This window comes from Python bivittatus, unplaced genomic scaffold (assembly GCF_059951505.1).
Source record: "Python bivittatus isolate LINGU-HERP-01145 unplaced genomic scaffold, Pbiv_v1 ctg000080_np1212, whole genome shotgun sequence".
Taxonomy (NCBI): domain Eukaryota; kingdom Metazoa; phylum Chordata; class Lepidosauria; order Squamata; family Pythonidae; genus Python; species Python bivittatus.
Window position 1 is genome coordinate 58,142,050 of NW_028277035.1, and position 16,503 is coordinate 58,158,552.

The 16,503-nt window shown below is 40.3% G+C and overlaps 1 protein-coding gene and 1 pseudogene across 1 annotated transcript in view; both read left to right on the top strand.

Moving 5' to 3' along the window:
- The window catches only part of CACNA1D (calcium voltage-gated channel subunit alpha1 D), a 242,030-nt gene extending 230,960 nt beyond the window's left edge, over positions 1-11,070 (top strand). The window contains 4 exon segments of the mRNA XM_088134184.1: positions 2,071-2,234; positions 5,004-5,125; positions 6,987-7,295; positions 8,874-11,070. Of these exon segments, the coding sequence (XP_087990310.1) occupies positions 2,071-2,234; positions 5,004-5,125; positions 6,987-7,295; positions 8,874-9,167 (889 nt within the window). The 3' untranslated portion in view covers positions 9,168-11,070.
- A 5,053-nt stretch (positions 11,071-16,123) lies between these two features.
- On the top strand, positions 16,124-16,217 carry LOC112541032 (U6 spliceosomal RNA; annotated as a pseudogene).
- The last annotated feature ends 286 nt before the right edge of the window (positions 16,218-16,503 follow it).

The window sequence follows — 16,503 nt, forward strand, 5'->3', positions numbered from 1 at the left end:
TAGAGTAAGACCACCCAAAATGTAATGAAGTAATTACTTACACCACTGCTCTATCATGCACTTTCCCCGACCATACTCCTGTAAGATCGTCTCATTTGTATTTAAAAACAGACAATTGATCTTGAAATATAAAGCTAACTCCAAAATAAATTTGCTGTAGAATGAGTTGGTCACTATACAGGTGAAACTTGAAAAATTAGAATATCGTGCAAATGTTCATTTATGTTAGTAAGGCAACTCAAAAGGTGAAACCAATATATGAGATGGACGCATTACATGCAAAGCGAGATATGTCGAGCCTTACTTTGGTGTAATTGTGATGATTATGGCGTACAGGTTATGAAAACCCAAAATTCACAATCTCAGAAAATTAGAATATTACATGACATCAATAACACAAGGATTGGAAATAGAACAATATTGGACCTCTGCAAAGTATAAGCATGCATATGTACTCAGTACTTGGTTTGGGCCCCTTTTGCAGCAATGACTGCCGCAATGCAGCGTGGCATGGATGCTATCAGCCTGTGGCACTGCTGAGGTGTTATGGAAGACCAGGATGCTTCAATAGCGGCCTTCAGCTCCGCTGCATTGTTCGGTCTCATGTCCCTCATCTTTCTCTTGGCAATGCCCCATAGATTCTCTATGGGGTTCAGGTCAGGCGAGTTTGCTGACCAATAAGCACAGTAATCCCATGGTCACTGAACCAGGTTTTGGTACTTTTGGCAATGTGGGCAGGTGCCAAGTCCTGCTGGAAAATGAAGTCAGCATCCCCATAAAGCTCGTCTGCAGAAGGAAGCATGAAGTGCTCCAAAACCTCCTGGTAGACGGCTGTGTTGACCCTGGACTTAATGAAGCACAGTGGACCAACACCAGCAGATGACATGGCTCCCCAAATCAACACAGACTGTGGAAACTTCACACTGGACTTCAAGCATCGTGCATTGTGTGCCTCTCCATTCTTCCTCCAGACTCTGGGTCCTTGGTTCCCAAATGAGATGCAAAAGTTGCTCTCATCAGAAAAGAGGACTTTGGACCACTGGGCAACAGACCAGTTCTTTTTTTCTGTAACCCAGGTAAGACGCTTCTGACGTTGTTTGTTGTTCAGGAGCGGCTTGACAAGAGGAATACATGAAGCCCATGTCCAGGATCCATCTGTGTGTGGTGGCTCTTGATGCACTAACTCCAGCCTCAGTCCACTCCTTGTGAAAGTCCCCAACACTTTTGAATGGCCTTTTCCTGACAATCCTCTCCAGGCTGCGGTCATCCCTGCTGCTTGTGCACTTTTTTCTACCACACTTTTCCCTTCCACATAACCTTCTATTGATGTGCTTTGATGCGGCACTTTGGGAACATCCAACTTCTTTTGCAATTACCTTTTGGGGCTTTCCCTCCTTATGGAGGGTGCCAATGATGGTTTTCTGCACAACTGTCAGGTCAGCAGTCTTTCCCATGCTTGTGATTCCTACTGAACCAGCCTGAGAGACCATTTAAAGGCTCAGGAACCCTTTGCAGGTGTTATGGATTCATTAGCTGATTAGAGTGGGACACTTTGAGCCTAGAATATTGAATCTTTTCACACTATTCTAATTTTCTGAGATTGTGAATTTGGAGTTTTCATAAGCTGTACGCCATAATCATCACAATTATATCAAAGTAAGGCTTGACACATCTCGCTTTGCATGTAATACGTCTATCTCATATATTGGTTTCACCTTTTGAGTTGCCTTACTGACATAAATGAACATTTGCATGATATTCTAATTTTTCGAGTTTCACCTGTAAATCGGGTTTCTTCAACTGAATGTTCTCCAGATGTACTGAGGTCTAAGATTTAAAATTTCAGTTTGTGATGTCTTGGCCCAAGTTGATGGGGAATTCTGGATCCCTGGCTGAAAAGGAAGGCATGCTAGGTACCAATCCCTACTGTTGTTTTCCTTCTTAAAAATTACTTCAGTGGGTTGTTGTTGTTGTTGTTTTTGGTGATTCACGTTGGTTTTGGGCAGATTACAAATTTTGGGAGCCCTTAGTTTGCTATTGTGATACAACTATCTGCTTCTTTACCCTTAGGCATTCACATGACTGTCATAGTACATATCACTGTAATGATTTAGATTTTGAACGGCCAAAGGGTTATCATCACCCACATGGTTTTTTTGAGGAAGATGAGTCACCAATGTGTTATGATTCAAAAAGATCGCCTAGAAGACGGCTGCTACCTCCGACACCTACATGTGAGTTCACTACAAAAGTTGGCTTTGTGGACATGTTTGCTTTACTGTTACATACATGTATATTTTCTGCCTACGCTCTAAACTTTATTTGATTTAATACCGTACAAAGGGATAAATGAACTAAAGGGAAAGGAGGCATGTTTTGTTGCCTCCTGTAGCTTCTCATGCCCCCTTTTTATAGCAGAAGATCACTACAGGATTCCTTACACAAGTATAATAGCAGAGTGAGCTCATTCATAGCATAACAACTTTATCAAGAATAGTGGACTAACTACTTTTATGTTTGGATTGCTTATAACAGTTGCCACTACCCAAAACTACTGGAAATGTGTTCCTAGTCTTTCCCAATAGCCAAAACTAGAGTTGATGTATACTTTAATTAGTTCAGATGTCTTTTCAAAATGCCATTTAAAATTTAACTTTGCTTACTAAAATAGCACATACCCCCACAAAGAAGTCTTTTGAAAATGAGAGAACTTAATAACTCAAGTTTACATGTTAAAAAATGCACATACCCCACAATAAACATTTATGTAATATTAACTTGAGAAAAAACAAATGCATATTCATAAATAACAAAATAACATCGTAAGATATGAGGCTGTGCAGTGAATCAAATTTGATCTCTGAAAGGTGGTTTCAGGCATGCTGGAGTGTGACTGTAGCACTTCTCTGCAATATCTATAAGGAGCCAAGCCTTATCTGGGCAAAATTGCAGCTGCTATAAAGGTGTGCATCCAGCGTTACAACCATAGCAACTGTAAGCCTTATGGACTTCAACTCCCAGAATTCCCCAGCCAGCATGCTGGGAGTTGGTCCAAATCGCTGGGAAGCAATGCACTATTCAAATGGACATTTGTTAAATAATGCTTAAGGTTAAGACTGCAAAAAATTACAATACTCCATTAGGAGATCATCCTCATTTGACAAGATGAAATTATTTGATCCAGATGTTTTAATATTTAAAATTTGGGGGATTTGCTATTTATCTATGGTGTCACAGAACATTTTGATTTCTTTAGCCCAGCAAACCAGACCTACTGGGAATAATCACAAAGTTTTCATTAAAGTTTCCCAGTTAATAGAAAATCAGCATGAGTTGGTAGAATGGCAGCTATTCAGAGTGCTTAATGTAGTTACTTCCTATTACATCCAAATGTAAGAAGGGAGTCTTACTCAAAACATCAATTCTTAGCAAACCATGATTTGAAACCATAGGGATCACATAAGCACAAAGCTCATTCATGTACCACAGTTCTTCAAAGTTTCAGGGAAACTTTTAGTCCTCCCTTACGCATTAAGGAAAAGGAGGGGGTTCAGGGGAGTATGTAAGTTATCTTTATGAAACACAGATGTGGTAATTTATAGGGACTGTAATGATTAGAAATCTGATTTTCATGGAAACCTGACCCATAACTTACTTAGTTCTACATTACTTTTGATATTCTGTAAAGGCACAAACATTTCTTAGAAATTATGTCCTCTTTGTAAAGTAATATCCAAAATGTGTCAACCAGTTTTACATTTGTTTATGAATGGAGTCTATAGAATTGTTTTGTTTCTTCTCTCTTGACCTGACCTGCTCCAAATATGCCCCGGTGGTGTCCTGCATCCTTGGGAATGTTGGGGAAGAATTGTACATAACATTGAGAAGAAAAATGTGATACAGAGAAATTGTCCCTCTTAAGTGATCAGAGGAGCATTGTAGGTTCCAAGACATAGCGTGTTCTCTGTTTATCCTTAAATGAGGCCCATGAAAGGTGGTGTGGCAGTGGCCTCTTAATGCCTCATCTCCACTGCAGCATTGCCAACATATAATACCTTTTGTTGGATCTTCGCTTTGTGAATGTCACAAATATGTTGGAATCTCCCTGTCAGAATGTCTGAGCAAGAAATGGCATGTAATAGCTGTCTTCTAAGTGTACCAGCAAAGGTCTGGTTTAAATAGTTTCTTGCTCAAGGGGAAATAAGATCTACACTCTTTAGCAAGATGGTCTGGTTTTTATAAGATCGAGGTCTAAAAGGAGTGACATCCTCTTCTACATGGTGAGATTAAAAACTGAAACTTCCTGATAATGTAGCCTCTGAGAGCAAATAAGAGAAAAACCACTTAAAATGCTCCTTGTGCTTCCATATAGTTTCTACCTTTAATAGATGCAGTAATTAACACAGCCCCACAGCATCTCATTTGTGCTCCCTAACACTCCAGTATTGCCCAAATTGGAAGTTGGTGGCTGACAGCATGATCTTGCTTGCTTGCTTGCTTCCTGCCTGCCTGCCTGCAAAATTAAGGGTGGAAACAAGAATAAAAAGTCTCTGAGAGGCAAACCACTCTCTTTCCTTCCCTTAACCCTTCCATGGCCAATCCCCAAACAGACCAAAACTAAACTGCTGAAATACAGGAGCAACAAGGCCACATTTCAGTAGCACAATTTTTAAAGTTTTACAGTCTATGAAACTAAGAGGGAGCATCAAAGCTAGAGGCCTCTGGAAGGTGAACCACTCCTTTCCCACCAGTAATTAACCTCCCACACAACCACACAAGTACAAACCAAGCAAATTTAGGCCCATTCCCTCCTGGGATATCACCTTGTCACCAGTTTGATCTCCTGCTGCAAACCAGTGGGTCAGGAGGTTGAGCTGCAGCCCAGCAGAAATTGCCCACTGCTGGTTAACGTTGAAACACTCTACCTGTAACAGACTATCCCAACTGCTCCTATAACATCTCTAGAAGGCAGTAACAACCCATTCAACCTTTTCATATTTCAGCCAATCGCCGCTCTTCCTTTAATTTTGAATGCCTCCGCAGGCAGAGCAGTCATGATGAAATACCACCATCCCCTACCTTTCATCAACGCACTGCTTTACCTCTGCATTTAATGCAACAGCAGGTAAGTGAAAGCAAACTGTACACCTAACTTTGGATGTGTACTTTTGTAACACTGTTTTGAAACGTGCAGATATAGGTAGTCCTCAGGTTACAACAGCAATTGGCACTGGGATTGCTGTTGCTAAGTGATGTGGTTGCAAAGTGCAATGTCACATGACTGCATTGTTTAGCAACAGCAATCCCGGCAGTCCCAATTGCCATCATAACCCCAAGACATGCGGGTTGTTAAGCAGGAAGTGGTGGAAGTCCCAGATAAGAAGCATGGAGGTGCCATGGGGGGCATGGTGAGGGGGTAGGGGAGGGCTTGGGAGGCCTGGTACAGGCTGGGCGTGAGCGCAGGAAAGCCCAGGGATGGACAGCATGGCAGGATGGGAGTGCCAGGGGATGGACAGCACAGCAGGGCACAAGTGCAGGAAGGCTGGGGGATGGGCAGTATGGTGGGGCGCAAGCACAGGTAAGCTGAGGGGACTTACCAGAGTGACTTGAGACCTTCCCTGCTAGCTTCCCCATTAACTTTGCTTGTGGGAAGTCAGCAGGGAAGGCCGCAAATAGTGATCATGTGACTGTAGGATGCTGCAACTGTCGTGAGTGTGAGCCAGTTGCCAAGCACCCAAATCACAATCACGTGACTGCGGTGGCACTGCAATGGCCAGAACTTTGAGGACCAGTCATAAGTACCACTTGTTCAGTGCCGTCTCAACTTCAAACGGTCGTGAATAAATGGTTGGTAAGCGAGGACTACTTGTATTCCATGGTGTGGATGCCTCAGGAGATCGAAAGACACGGCAAATAACTTTGCTACCAGCTCAGTCTCAGGAGCTATAATGGACCTGCTAGGCAAGGCATAGAGAAGCAAGACTAGCTGCCAGTGAATATTGGCTGCCTGGAATTGACAGTCTAGGTTCCCTACATCAGAAGTATTAAAAAGAATCAGATAAAAGCTTACCCAGGTTTTTTTAAAAAATGTAGAGAAGTTCCAAGGAGAGAGAGAAAGAAGGAAACCCAACTTTGTCAGGTCCTGAGTATTTACATCTGTGTGGCCCCAGTAAGGCAAGCTGAGAAACCGAGAGGTCTTCACTCAGGATGTAAAACAATTCCTTCACCAACAATGCTGTGAAAGAATTTGGGTATTCCAGCTAGATTTTGCCACAGCAAAAACACTAACAGCAAATACAATCTGACTCCTGTTTATCTTGCCCAGATCAAATGTCCATTAAAAAACACATCTGGAAAGAAGGCATTATATTGAAAATTGCTTACAAGAGTGTAGTTGAGTTTTTTTAAAAACATACTTTGAAATGTTACACTTAAAAACCCTGCCCTGGAGATGTTGATATGTCAGAGAACAAAGGCAGAATAATTCTTACACAGAGATAGATACTGAGATGGAGAATATTATGATACACACACACACACCTGTGTCTCTGTGTGTGTGCTGAGCATAAACATCTGTGTAACTAAGTGGAAGATGCATATAAACCCCCCATCAATTCTAAATATAACTTACTTTCCCATGCATGCATGCACAGAAGTAATGAATAGGTTTTGAGGCCGGTATCCTAATACGGCAAACCTCTAAGACTAATCAAAATTCCCAATAGTTTTTTAGATTTCCAAACAGTTGTAACGGAAGTTTTAATATGCTTTATTATATGAACCAGAGAAGACAAATAAATGAAAATGTCCTGTATGAATACATTAAGGAGGGGAGATGCTTTGCTGTCCCTTTATCTGTTTCCCTTCTTTCACTAACCCTAACAACTGGAATGACAGATCAGCTTGGTGACCTCTCACTGTTAATGCTTAAGGTGCTATTGCCTCCATAAGCTTGGGACGATATGAACTTTTCATCTCTTCCTCAGGTCATGGCAGTTGCAGGTCTGGATGCCACTAAAGTTCATAGACATTCCCCGAGTCGTTCAACACGTTCCTGGGCTACACCACCCAACCGGGACCGCACTCTTTATTATACGCCTCTTATCCAAGTTGATCAAGCAGATTCTACAGAATATATGAATGGCAGCCTGCCATCTCTGCATAGGAGCTCCTGGTATACCGATGACCCTGATATTGCATATCGGACATTTACACCAGCTAATTTGACTGTACCAAGTGACTTTAGGCATAAGCATAGTGACAAACAGAGGAGTGCCGACAGTTTGGTAGAAGCGGTAAGTGTTTCAAACCTTTGTTTTGAGCTGGTAATGAAATAACCTCTGAAAATGGAGTATTATCTGACATTACAAATATTTCATTTTATCATATGTTATGAGAAGCGGTGTATTCAAAATAAAATATCTCCTTACATGATAAAATTGTGCAGTTATTTTTAATGCTTATATTGTTCTTTTCAGATCCAAGTAAAGAAGATTTATTCTTACATTCCATGTTTATCCAGAAGTACAGGGGTTCATTTACTAAGTTACCTTGGATCTGAATTTATATTTTTTCCATAAACCCCAAAAGAATGCTTCAGTATTATATTGAACATAAGACGCTCGAACACTAAACAACATATATAAGCATTAAATATTATCCCATGACTTTTGTGCATTTTGATACTAGTTTGTCCAGTCCTCAGGTTTCAAAATACAAGTGTAGAATACTAGGTATAACCTGTCTAGTAAGCAAATGGCTGCTACTGCCAATTCTGCATGCCCTAGTTGACAGCTCTCATCTGAATGAGAGGAGCACTCCGGAACTGTATCTATGAACACACAGTGCATTCAGAAAGCATTCGGACCCCCTTCACTTTTTTCAATTTTGTTACGTTGCAGCCTGATCCTACAATCGTTCAAATTCACTTTTTTTTCTCATTAATCTACACTCAGTACCCCATAATGACAAAGTGAAAACAATGCATGTATGAAAAAGGAAAAACTGAAATATCACATTGGCATAAGTATTCAGACCCTTTACTCAGTACTTTGTTGAACCGCCTTTGGCAGCAGTTACAGCCTCGGGTCTTCTTCGGTATGACGTGATAAGCTTTGCGTACCTGGATTGGGGGATTTTCTGCCCTTCTTCTTTGCAAATCCTCTCAAGCTCTGGACTCGAGGCTGCAACTGCTGCCAAAGGTGCTTCAACAAAGTACTGAGCAAAGGGTCTGAATACTTATGCCAATTGATATTTCAATTTTTTTCTTTTTAATAAATTTACAGACTTTTCTAAAATTCTGTTTTCACTCTGTCACAATGGGGTACTGAGTGTAGATTAATGAGAAAAAAGTGAATTTGAACCATTGTACTCAGGCTGCAACATAACAAAATTGAAAAAAGTGAAGGGGGTCTGAATGCTTTCCAAATGCACTGTAGCAGATGTGCGTTCTTAACATTCTGTTCTAAATGTACAGTCAAGAAATTGGATGTGGGAGATCCAATTTAAAAGTTCAAAAGTTTTGGTACATTGTATACATGTGTGAATACCTGTTTCCACGTGTAAGTAGCCTTTGGATCTATGTCAAGTAATAGGTTGCCTAGCAGATGCAGATCAGTCCTGTCAGATTCCTTACTAGATTATGGAAAAAAGCAGCAAAAGTAGTCCCATGCTTCCCATCAATCATGGGCAAAACAGAGTGTCAGAAAATATGGTAGGCTTCTAAGAAGCTTTACTCTAATAAGCACGTTAGTTAGCTTCTTTTGAGAATCTCTTGAGCAATAGGCCCAGGCTTGCTGTACAAGCTTCTGCTTTGCCACTGTTCCTTTTGATAACATAATGCCAACATAATGTTTATGCTATTACCTTTTCAGGTGCTTATATCTGAAGGATTAGGACACTATGCAAGGGACCCAAAATTTGTTTCTGCAACAAAACATGAGATTGCAGATGCTTGTGATATGACTATTGATGAGATGGAAAGTGCTGCGAGCCACCTTCTCAATGGAAACATTAGCAGTGGAACTAATGGTGACATGTTCCCTATTTTAAATAGACAAGATTATGAACTTCAAGAATTTGGTCCTGGCTATAGTGATGAAGAGCCGGATACTGGAAAATATGAAGAAGACTTATCTGATGAAATGATATGCATTACAACCTTATAGTATTTAGTAAGAAGAATGTTTGATTTTAAATAAACAGAAGTGCCTCCTAGTTCTACGATGCTAGGCACTAGCTGGAATCAATAAGGAATCAAGCTTTGCATGAGTGATAACATTGTCACGTTGTGAGGAAGCCATACTTTTATTTATTAGTACGTGTTTCCAATATAATGAATCAGGATTCGAATGATTTCTTCAAGGCCTTTGCTACAGAATCTTGAGCTCATCAGGGAACAAAGGTGGATCTTTAGAACCAAGAAGATTCTAACCCGTTTGTTTTCAAATAAAGAGAAAAAGTGGAAAGATTGCTGTCTTCCAATTGTGTTCTGCTGCCCTTCAGAGTGTTCAGAATTCTCAGTGGAAAAAAGATTGGCACTTTTAAAGAAGTCTTCAGAAGGTTATGGTGATGACAGTCAAAGTTGTCATTACCTCTGATTACATAGCATATCAAAAATCCACTGCATTCAGCATATCCACTCAGATATATTATTTTAAAATTTGCCTATCCTTTTTTTAAAAAATCCTTAATACAGTTTGTCAAAGTCTTTTTGCAAGAGATTGTTTCATTGGACTGCTGCTGAAAGCATTTCTCTCATAGGTAACAGCAGTTTACATAGCAGAATATCATTAAAAATAGTCTGTTTTATGACTATCACTTCAAGGGCAAAATACACTGGAATAATTGCATTTTTACTAATGCACTTGCAACCAGGTTAAAGTAGAGTTAGATAGGACAGTTTGTTAAAAACTATATAGCAGAGATTATTGTAAATAAATTCTAATCTACCATAATTTGTATTTGTAAAGAGATGTTCTATATTTTGTAATTATTGTACCGTAATTGAACCGCAGCAATATTTATGGAGCCTCATCATTGTAACTCTTCACTGAATTCTAAATGGAAGTATTTTTACTTGGACTGTATAGCACTATAGAATTAAAGATTTAAATAGAGCCACCTTCATTATAAAATGTTTTTGAAGTAAAGATTTAAAAAACTTGATGCTACAGAGATTTTATAAAATATTTTGAGTCAATTGGATTCTCACTTTACAATGTAAGACATGGAAAATTAGTAATTACAATCTTACATCTGGAAAGATACTTGGAATCTATAGTCTTTTTGACAGAAAACAAACTGTGGATTTATCTCTACTACAACTCTTGCAATAACAGCTAGAGATAAGATTAATAAAAAATCCATTTTGGCAAGGTTTTCTTTTATTTTGAAATATGCATAGATTAAAGTTCCAATCCTATACCAAATTCGCAGTAGTAAGCCCCATTGCATAAAATGGGATTTATTTCTTAATGAAGGTACATAGGATTGAACCACCATGAACCATTCTTCTTGGTAGAGACTTCCTACACAGATATAATTTAAAAGGTGGGTAGTTAACAAGTTACAGCTTGAGGTGGAATGTGTGATGAAATGATGACTTACATAACCAAAACATTCCTAAGATGTTGAGAATATGGCATGGTTGATGAATTTTTTTGATGTTCTACATGTAATGTTTTCAGGATTTGTTTTTATGCAATCAAAGGAGGGCTTCAATGTTGTTTGTGATGCAGTAAAATCCTGATACTGAAGATAATAAGATTTTGGAGATCAATAAATATCAAAAGTTTATTTTATTAACATTGGATAAATGGACTTGCTCCACCAAGCAACTTTATCAGGGTTATCTGTATTAACAAAATAGGTAGCAATTGTCACGTTTCTAAAAGTGTGACATACACAGCTGAAATTAATATAACCATTTTGTACACAGTGGCAATTTGCTATGGATACCTTACCAACCTCTTCTTTCAAATGTCAGGAGAGAATTTAAAGGTTTGTACATTATTTCCTGACCTACATCATTTTGTATGAAAATAAATGCAAAATGTTACTGAGAATAAAAATGTGTAATAATGTTATTATACTTGGTCTCTTCTTTCTAACAAATGGAATTCTAAAGATTGGTGATTTCTTTTTGCCCCATAGTTCTGTATTTGAACTGTGGAGTTCCACAGGCTTCTATTCTTTCTTCCCTAATTACTGATCTGCATGAAACTACAGGGAGCAATCATCTAAGGAAGTGGAGTTTGTTGTCACTGCTATGTTCTCAACCTCAATTTGGGAGGGTAACATCATGCAACAGGCAACGTATTCTGAGGTCTGTGATCCAAGGGAGGTTTTCAAACTGAATGGAGAACTGGGTTGCTGCTGTTTCTGAACTGTTGTTAGAGGTGTTGGATATGTTGATGGAAGATTAGAGTCATGAAACTGCACACCAGATGGGAGTCATGATGCAGGGGAACTCAGCTGGGGACTAGTTGCAAGGGCTGTCATGGCTAGGTAGCAAAAGGAGCTGGTGTCAGAACCTGTGTTGTGGGGCCAGGGCTGCCAGCAGTTGATGGGCACAGAGTGTTGGGGCCTTGATGAATCTGGTCTGCAGATCTCACAAGTGAATCTGGGCAATGCAGAGGAGTCTTAGCAAGCTATAGAAGAACCAATAACAATGGGAAGAGGTTTGGTCCAGTCAAAGCTGTTGAAGCCCTTGGAGACTATGTAACAGGTTCCCTGAATGAGATGCAGGGAATGACAGACAATATCCCACTCCCCTACAGTGAGACAGTTGGGGTCGATCCTCTACTTTAAAGTTCCCAGTGAGAGTGGGGTCTGTAGTGGGGCAGAAACTGGGTGAGGTTAAAAATGGAAGGAATGGAGAAAGGAGAATGGTATTTGATTGACAAGGAAGTTAGGCAGGTCATTGCCAATTGGAGAGTGCAGCAGAAGATGAGATTAGCATGGAGACAATGTCTGTAGTTGGCTGAAAGACAGAGGATAGCACGTAGGTGACTTGAGGGGGAAGGAAGAAGAGGAGAATGCATCCTGCTAGTTTCAGGTCAACCCAGGGAAGATATGACAGGTGGTTCTGGGCAAACCGTTCTGGTAAAGGGAGAGAGTTTGGATCCCTGGACCTTGAACCTTTCATTCAAATTCTGATGGCAGATGAACAAGCAAACTGGTACATATTACTAAAACCTAGCTGGGTGAAGGCACAGATACTGCCTTCTTGGAGACAGGACCTCCAAGATTTTGAGTCCTCCACTATCCATGATCCTAAGGGAAGGGAAGGAGGATGGTTATGATCCTTGCAGAAATCTTGATGGCAATCAGGGGCACTAAATCTAAGGTGATATGCTCCTAGTATCTGTATGGAGTTTGGGCTGTAGGAACAAATTGGGGATAATGCTTGTGTACCACTTGCAAGGCTGCATGGCCAATCTCTTCCTGAAATTGTGGAGTTGGATTTGGAACCCTCTTGGCTGTTTATGCTGGAGTACTTCAGTCTCCATGCCTTCAGGAATTCTATGCCCCCATTTGCTCAGGACAACCATGAGCTTTTCTTAAGTAATATTTGGCCTGACCTATACAGGTGGTTGCACATTAGAATTCTTCATCTCACAGCAATTGGAATATGATCTAAAACCGGAGAAACTTCACATGAATCATGGTCTGATGGCACCCTGATCATCATTACCAGTGCCATGGACCTCCACAGGGTTGGAAGACCAATTAGAATGGTCTACCTCAGGAGCCTTATGGATCCAGATGGATTCCTAAAGCTTCTGGGAGATTCCCACAATTTGGCAGGCAGTTCTACAGAGTGCCTGGTTGAGTTCTGAAACTCAGAGATGGCTACAATGCTTGATGAGACTACTTCCAAGTAGCCACTCTTGGTCTACCTATCCCAGGGTATGCCTTGGTTGACTGAGTACTTCCAGGAGAGGAAGCAGCAAAACAGACACCTGGAGTGTTCACAGAAGAAAGCCAGAAATGAACTTGACCAAGCATGGATAAGAACTCACATTGAGACTACACTGGCTGTAAAGGCAGAACAGTGTTCTTACTTTTTTTAAACCAAGAACACTTTTAATAATTCAACACGTAAGAATACAGATATGTGCATTGCTCACCTGACTTCTCTCCAGAGTGTATAAATCTTTCATCTTTTACTTCTCTGCCCTTATTAAATCAGTGGCTCTATTTAGGGCGATTTACTCTTTTGAGTGGTAGAATATAGGAAGATCTTCCTGAGAACCACTAGGTGTTGATAATTCACTTTTCTATAAAATCTTAAATTAGCTCAGAAATGCATAGGTAGGATATGAAGAGGCAAATAAGGTAATATAAGGTTACCTAGGATTCATTCCAATCTGTTGAATCTGAGGAAGTGGTAGGATGACCACTGGAATGAATTCTGACATCTGTGGGCTTAATTCCTGTCCAATCTGGCTTTTTAATGAAGCTGAGGAGGGGATAGTGGCTGGAACTGCAGGTGGTCAAAGACTTGGTGGGAGAGGGGGGGTGATGCTGATTGCTGGTGATGATGTGGTCTGTCCTGAAAAGAGCCTTCTGGAATCCAGCCAATTTAGTTAACTATCCCATGGTGGAATTGCAACTATAGAGTGCTCTAGATGAAATGGATCCCTATCATGTTTTAGATCTGGGCATGGGACAGAAATTGCATTGATTACGCTGGATGATATCTTTCATCAGGCCCTGCATTGGGGAACTGGAAACCATCTGGAAGCTGTAATTGATACAAAATGCAGCAGCCCGCTTACTAGTGGGTGAGAACCACTAGACTAGAACACTGTTTGCAAGTGCTGCACTGTTCACCAATAGATTTCTTGACACATTCTAAATGCTGGCCTTTACCTTTGAAGTACACATGGCTTAGTGCTTATATACCCCTAGAACCATCTGCTTCAAGCAGAAGCAACATAACTAGCACGTGTTCAGATTAGATGGGTTGAGGGTTCCCCCTCTCTGTGATCCAAGGAAGGGGGTGGGAGTTAGGAAACTGTTTTCCAGTATATGCTGCATTCCTATGGTATAGCCTTCTCCCAAAGACCTGGATGGCAGCCTCCCTATAGAAAGGTAATTAAAATGGAAGTGTTCCAAAGAACAGACAAATTGTCGTATTTCCAGGAATGGTCATAATGGGAGGGATTTTTTTCATATATTTAAAGGGAATGTGGTTCATTTTATATGATGGATTTTACTGATACATGAAAACTGCCAAAAGTCTCTGTGGAGTTGATGGTACAGAAATACCTACATAATAAATTGACTCTTGTTTGAAAGATATTCAGCTGCCCACACCACATGTTTTTTTAGAAAAGAATTGAGAACATGAGTGTTCATCCATTTATGTAATAAGAGGATGAGGCAATTTCTTTACTGGTGGTTCTGGCAGCACACAATTACACAGAATTAAAAAATCATCATTTCGGAACCATGGAGTCCCTACCCAAGAATTGCCTAGTATCCCATGTGTTCTTGTGCAAGCCTTCATTACATCACTAGCTTCTCCCCAGCTGACCAGGCAGGCAGCAATAGGCATAGCACGGCCACTTCAGCCAGAGAGTGGGATGTGTGCTCCACGCTTTAGCAGTGAGTTCTATAAGAGAGGTGCTTGCTTATTCAGCTGCTCTCTCTCTCCAGCTCTTTTTCTGAAGGCCTAGGTATACAAAGACAGATGGAGTATAGACGTTCCTATAACACAACTCCTTGGTTAGCTTAATCTTCTACATGACTTGAATGCCCCTAGGGCGGCACATATAACACTGCTGTTACACGAGCTGCATTGGTTGTCAGTTTGCTTCCGGGTCCAATTCAAGGTGTTGGTTATCGCCTTTAAAGCCCTTCATGGCACAGGACCAGGTTATCTGAGGTGCTGTCTCGCCCCCGTTATATCTGCCCGCCCCACTTGGTCCGGCAGAAGGGGCATGTTGCAGACCTCGCCAGTCAAGGAATTTCAGCTGGCGGGGTCTAGGAAGAGGGCCTTTTCTGCCATGGCCCCCACCCTGTGGAACAGCTTGCCAGCTGAGGTGTGGGGTGCCCCCACCCTCCGGCCTTCTGCAAAGGTGTAAAACATGGGTATGCTGGATGGCCTGGGGGCTTGATGGGGGCTCACATTGCTGGAACTGGCTCATGGGATGATTGATACTGCTTCCCCCATCTTCTTGATTTGTATACTGCTTTTATAGATTCGTTAATTGTGATTTAATCGAGGGGTATTTATATTTTTGTTTTTGTCTTGCTTTTTAATTGTAAATCACCCTCTGAGGGAGATGGGTGGCATTTAAATTTAATAATAAATAAAATGACAGAATCAATTTACAACCAACCTCCTAAGGGTTAGCTGATTGGCTAGCTGATTGATTTCTTTTTGGTGTACTATTGTGATTTAAGATTTGCAATGGTTTAAGAGTATTTAAGACTCATCATCTCCATTGCTCTTATAAATCACTCTAAGCAGTATATAGGATATGATTTGGAAAACTTACCAGCAGTAATTATGAGCATAATCTACAAAAACTTTTCCTTACATAGCTCCACTGAAATAAACAAAAAAGGCAAAAAATTGTTTCAGTGGAAGTACCTCCCCCTCCAAAGATCACGTACTATTAAATAAATTGAACCCAGTCCATTTTAGTTTCCTTTGAAAATTATACAATAAAATCTTGTTTTCTTGGACTAATTGAGAGAGGAGGTATTCCATCATACCCAACCGCCCCAATTAGAGAGTATGTTATGTGGGGCAATTACATAATTTGCATCAATTTACCTGATTACATCATTAGGAAAAAAATGCAAATTATCTCATTTTCATAATGCAATTGATGTGAAATGATGTAAACACTTTGGGAGTTTCATGCATTGTACCCATTGCATTTAGGTCCACTAAATCAAGGTTTCACTCTGGGTCTTTATTTGGCTGTAATCCTTTGTCTGGAAATAAACTGTTCTCAGTTGCAAGTATATTACTGATGGTCAAAGGCAAAAATGTGATGCTGGCTTATTTTGAAGAAACATCTGCCAAAAAGAGTATTAATCCAGGCAGTTTAGTGCTTCTACTACTATGACCAATAATACTCAGTGGCTGCTTACACTACCTGCTTATTTTAAACTTAAGTTAACTTGTCAAGGAAAGATTAGCATAGTCCCTGAGCAAGGATGACATACAAATTCGTAAAGCGTTCCATATATACATCATTAATACTATCAACTGTGAACAATACTATCCCATTATAAGCAGAGATCTACAGTGACTCAGTATTGAATACATTCTCAGCTTCCCTTGCAAGAGATATAAGAGTAGAGGAAGAGAATGTAACCAGCAAGGCTTTATTTCTCTCCATTCAAGGCTGGACATTTCATTATTCCTAGGAAAAGTAGGCTTATCCCCTCTCTCAAATCTGCTAGAAATATCAATAACTTTTTCTTCCCCTTCCCACCTTTGCTTTTCTTCCAGTGGCAAAAGACTATCTAAGAGCC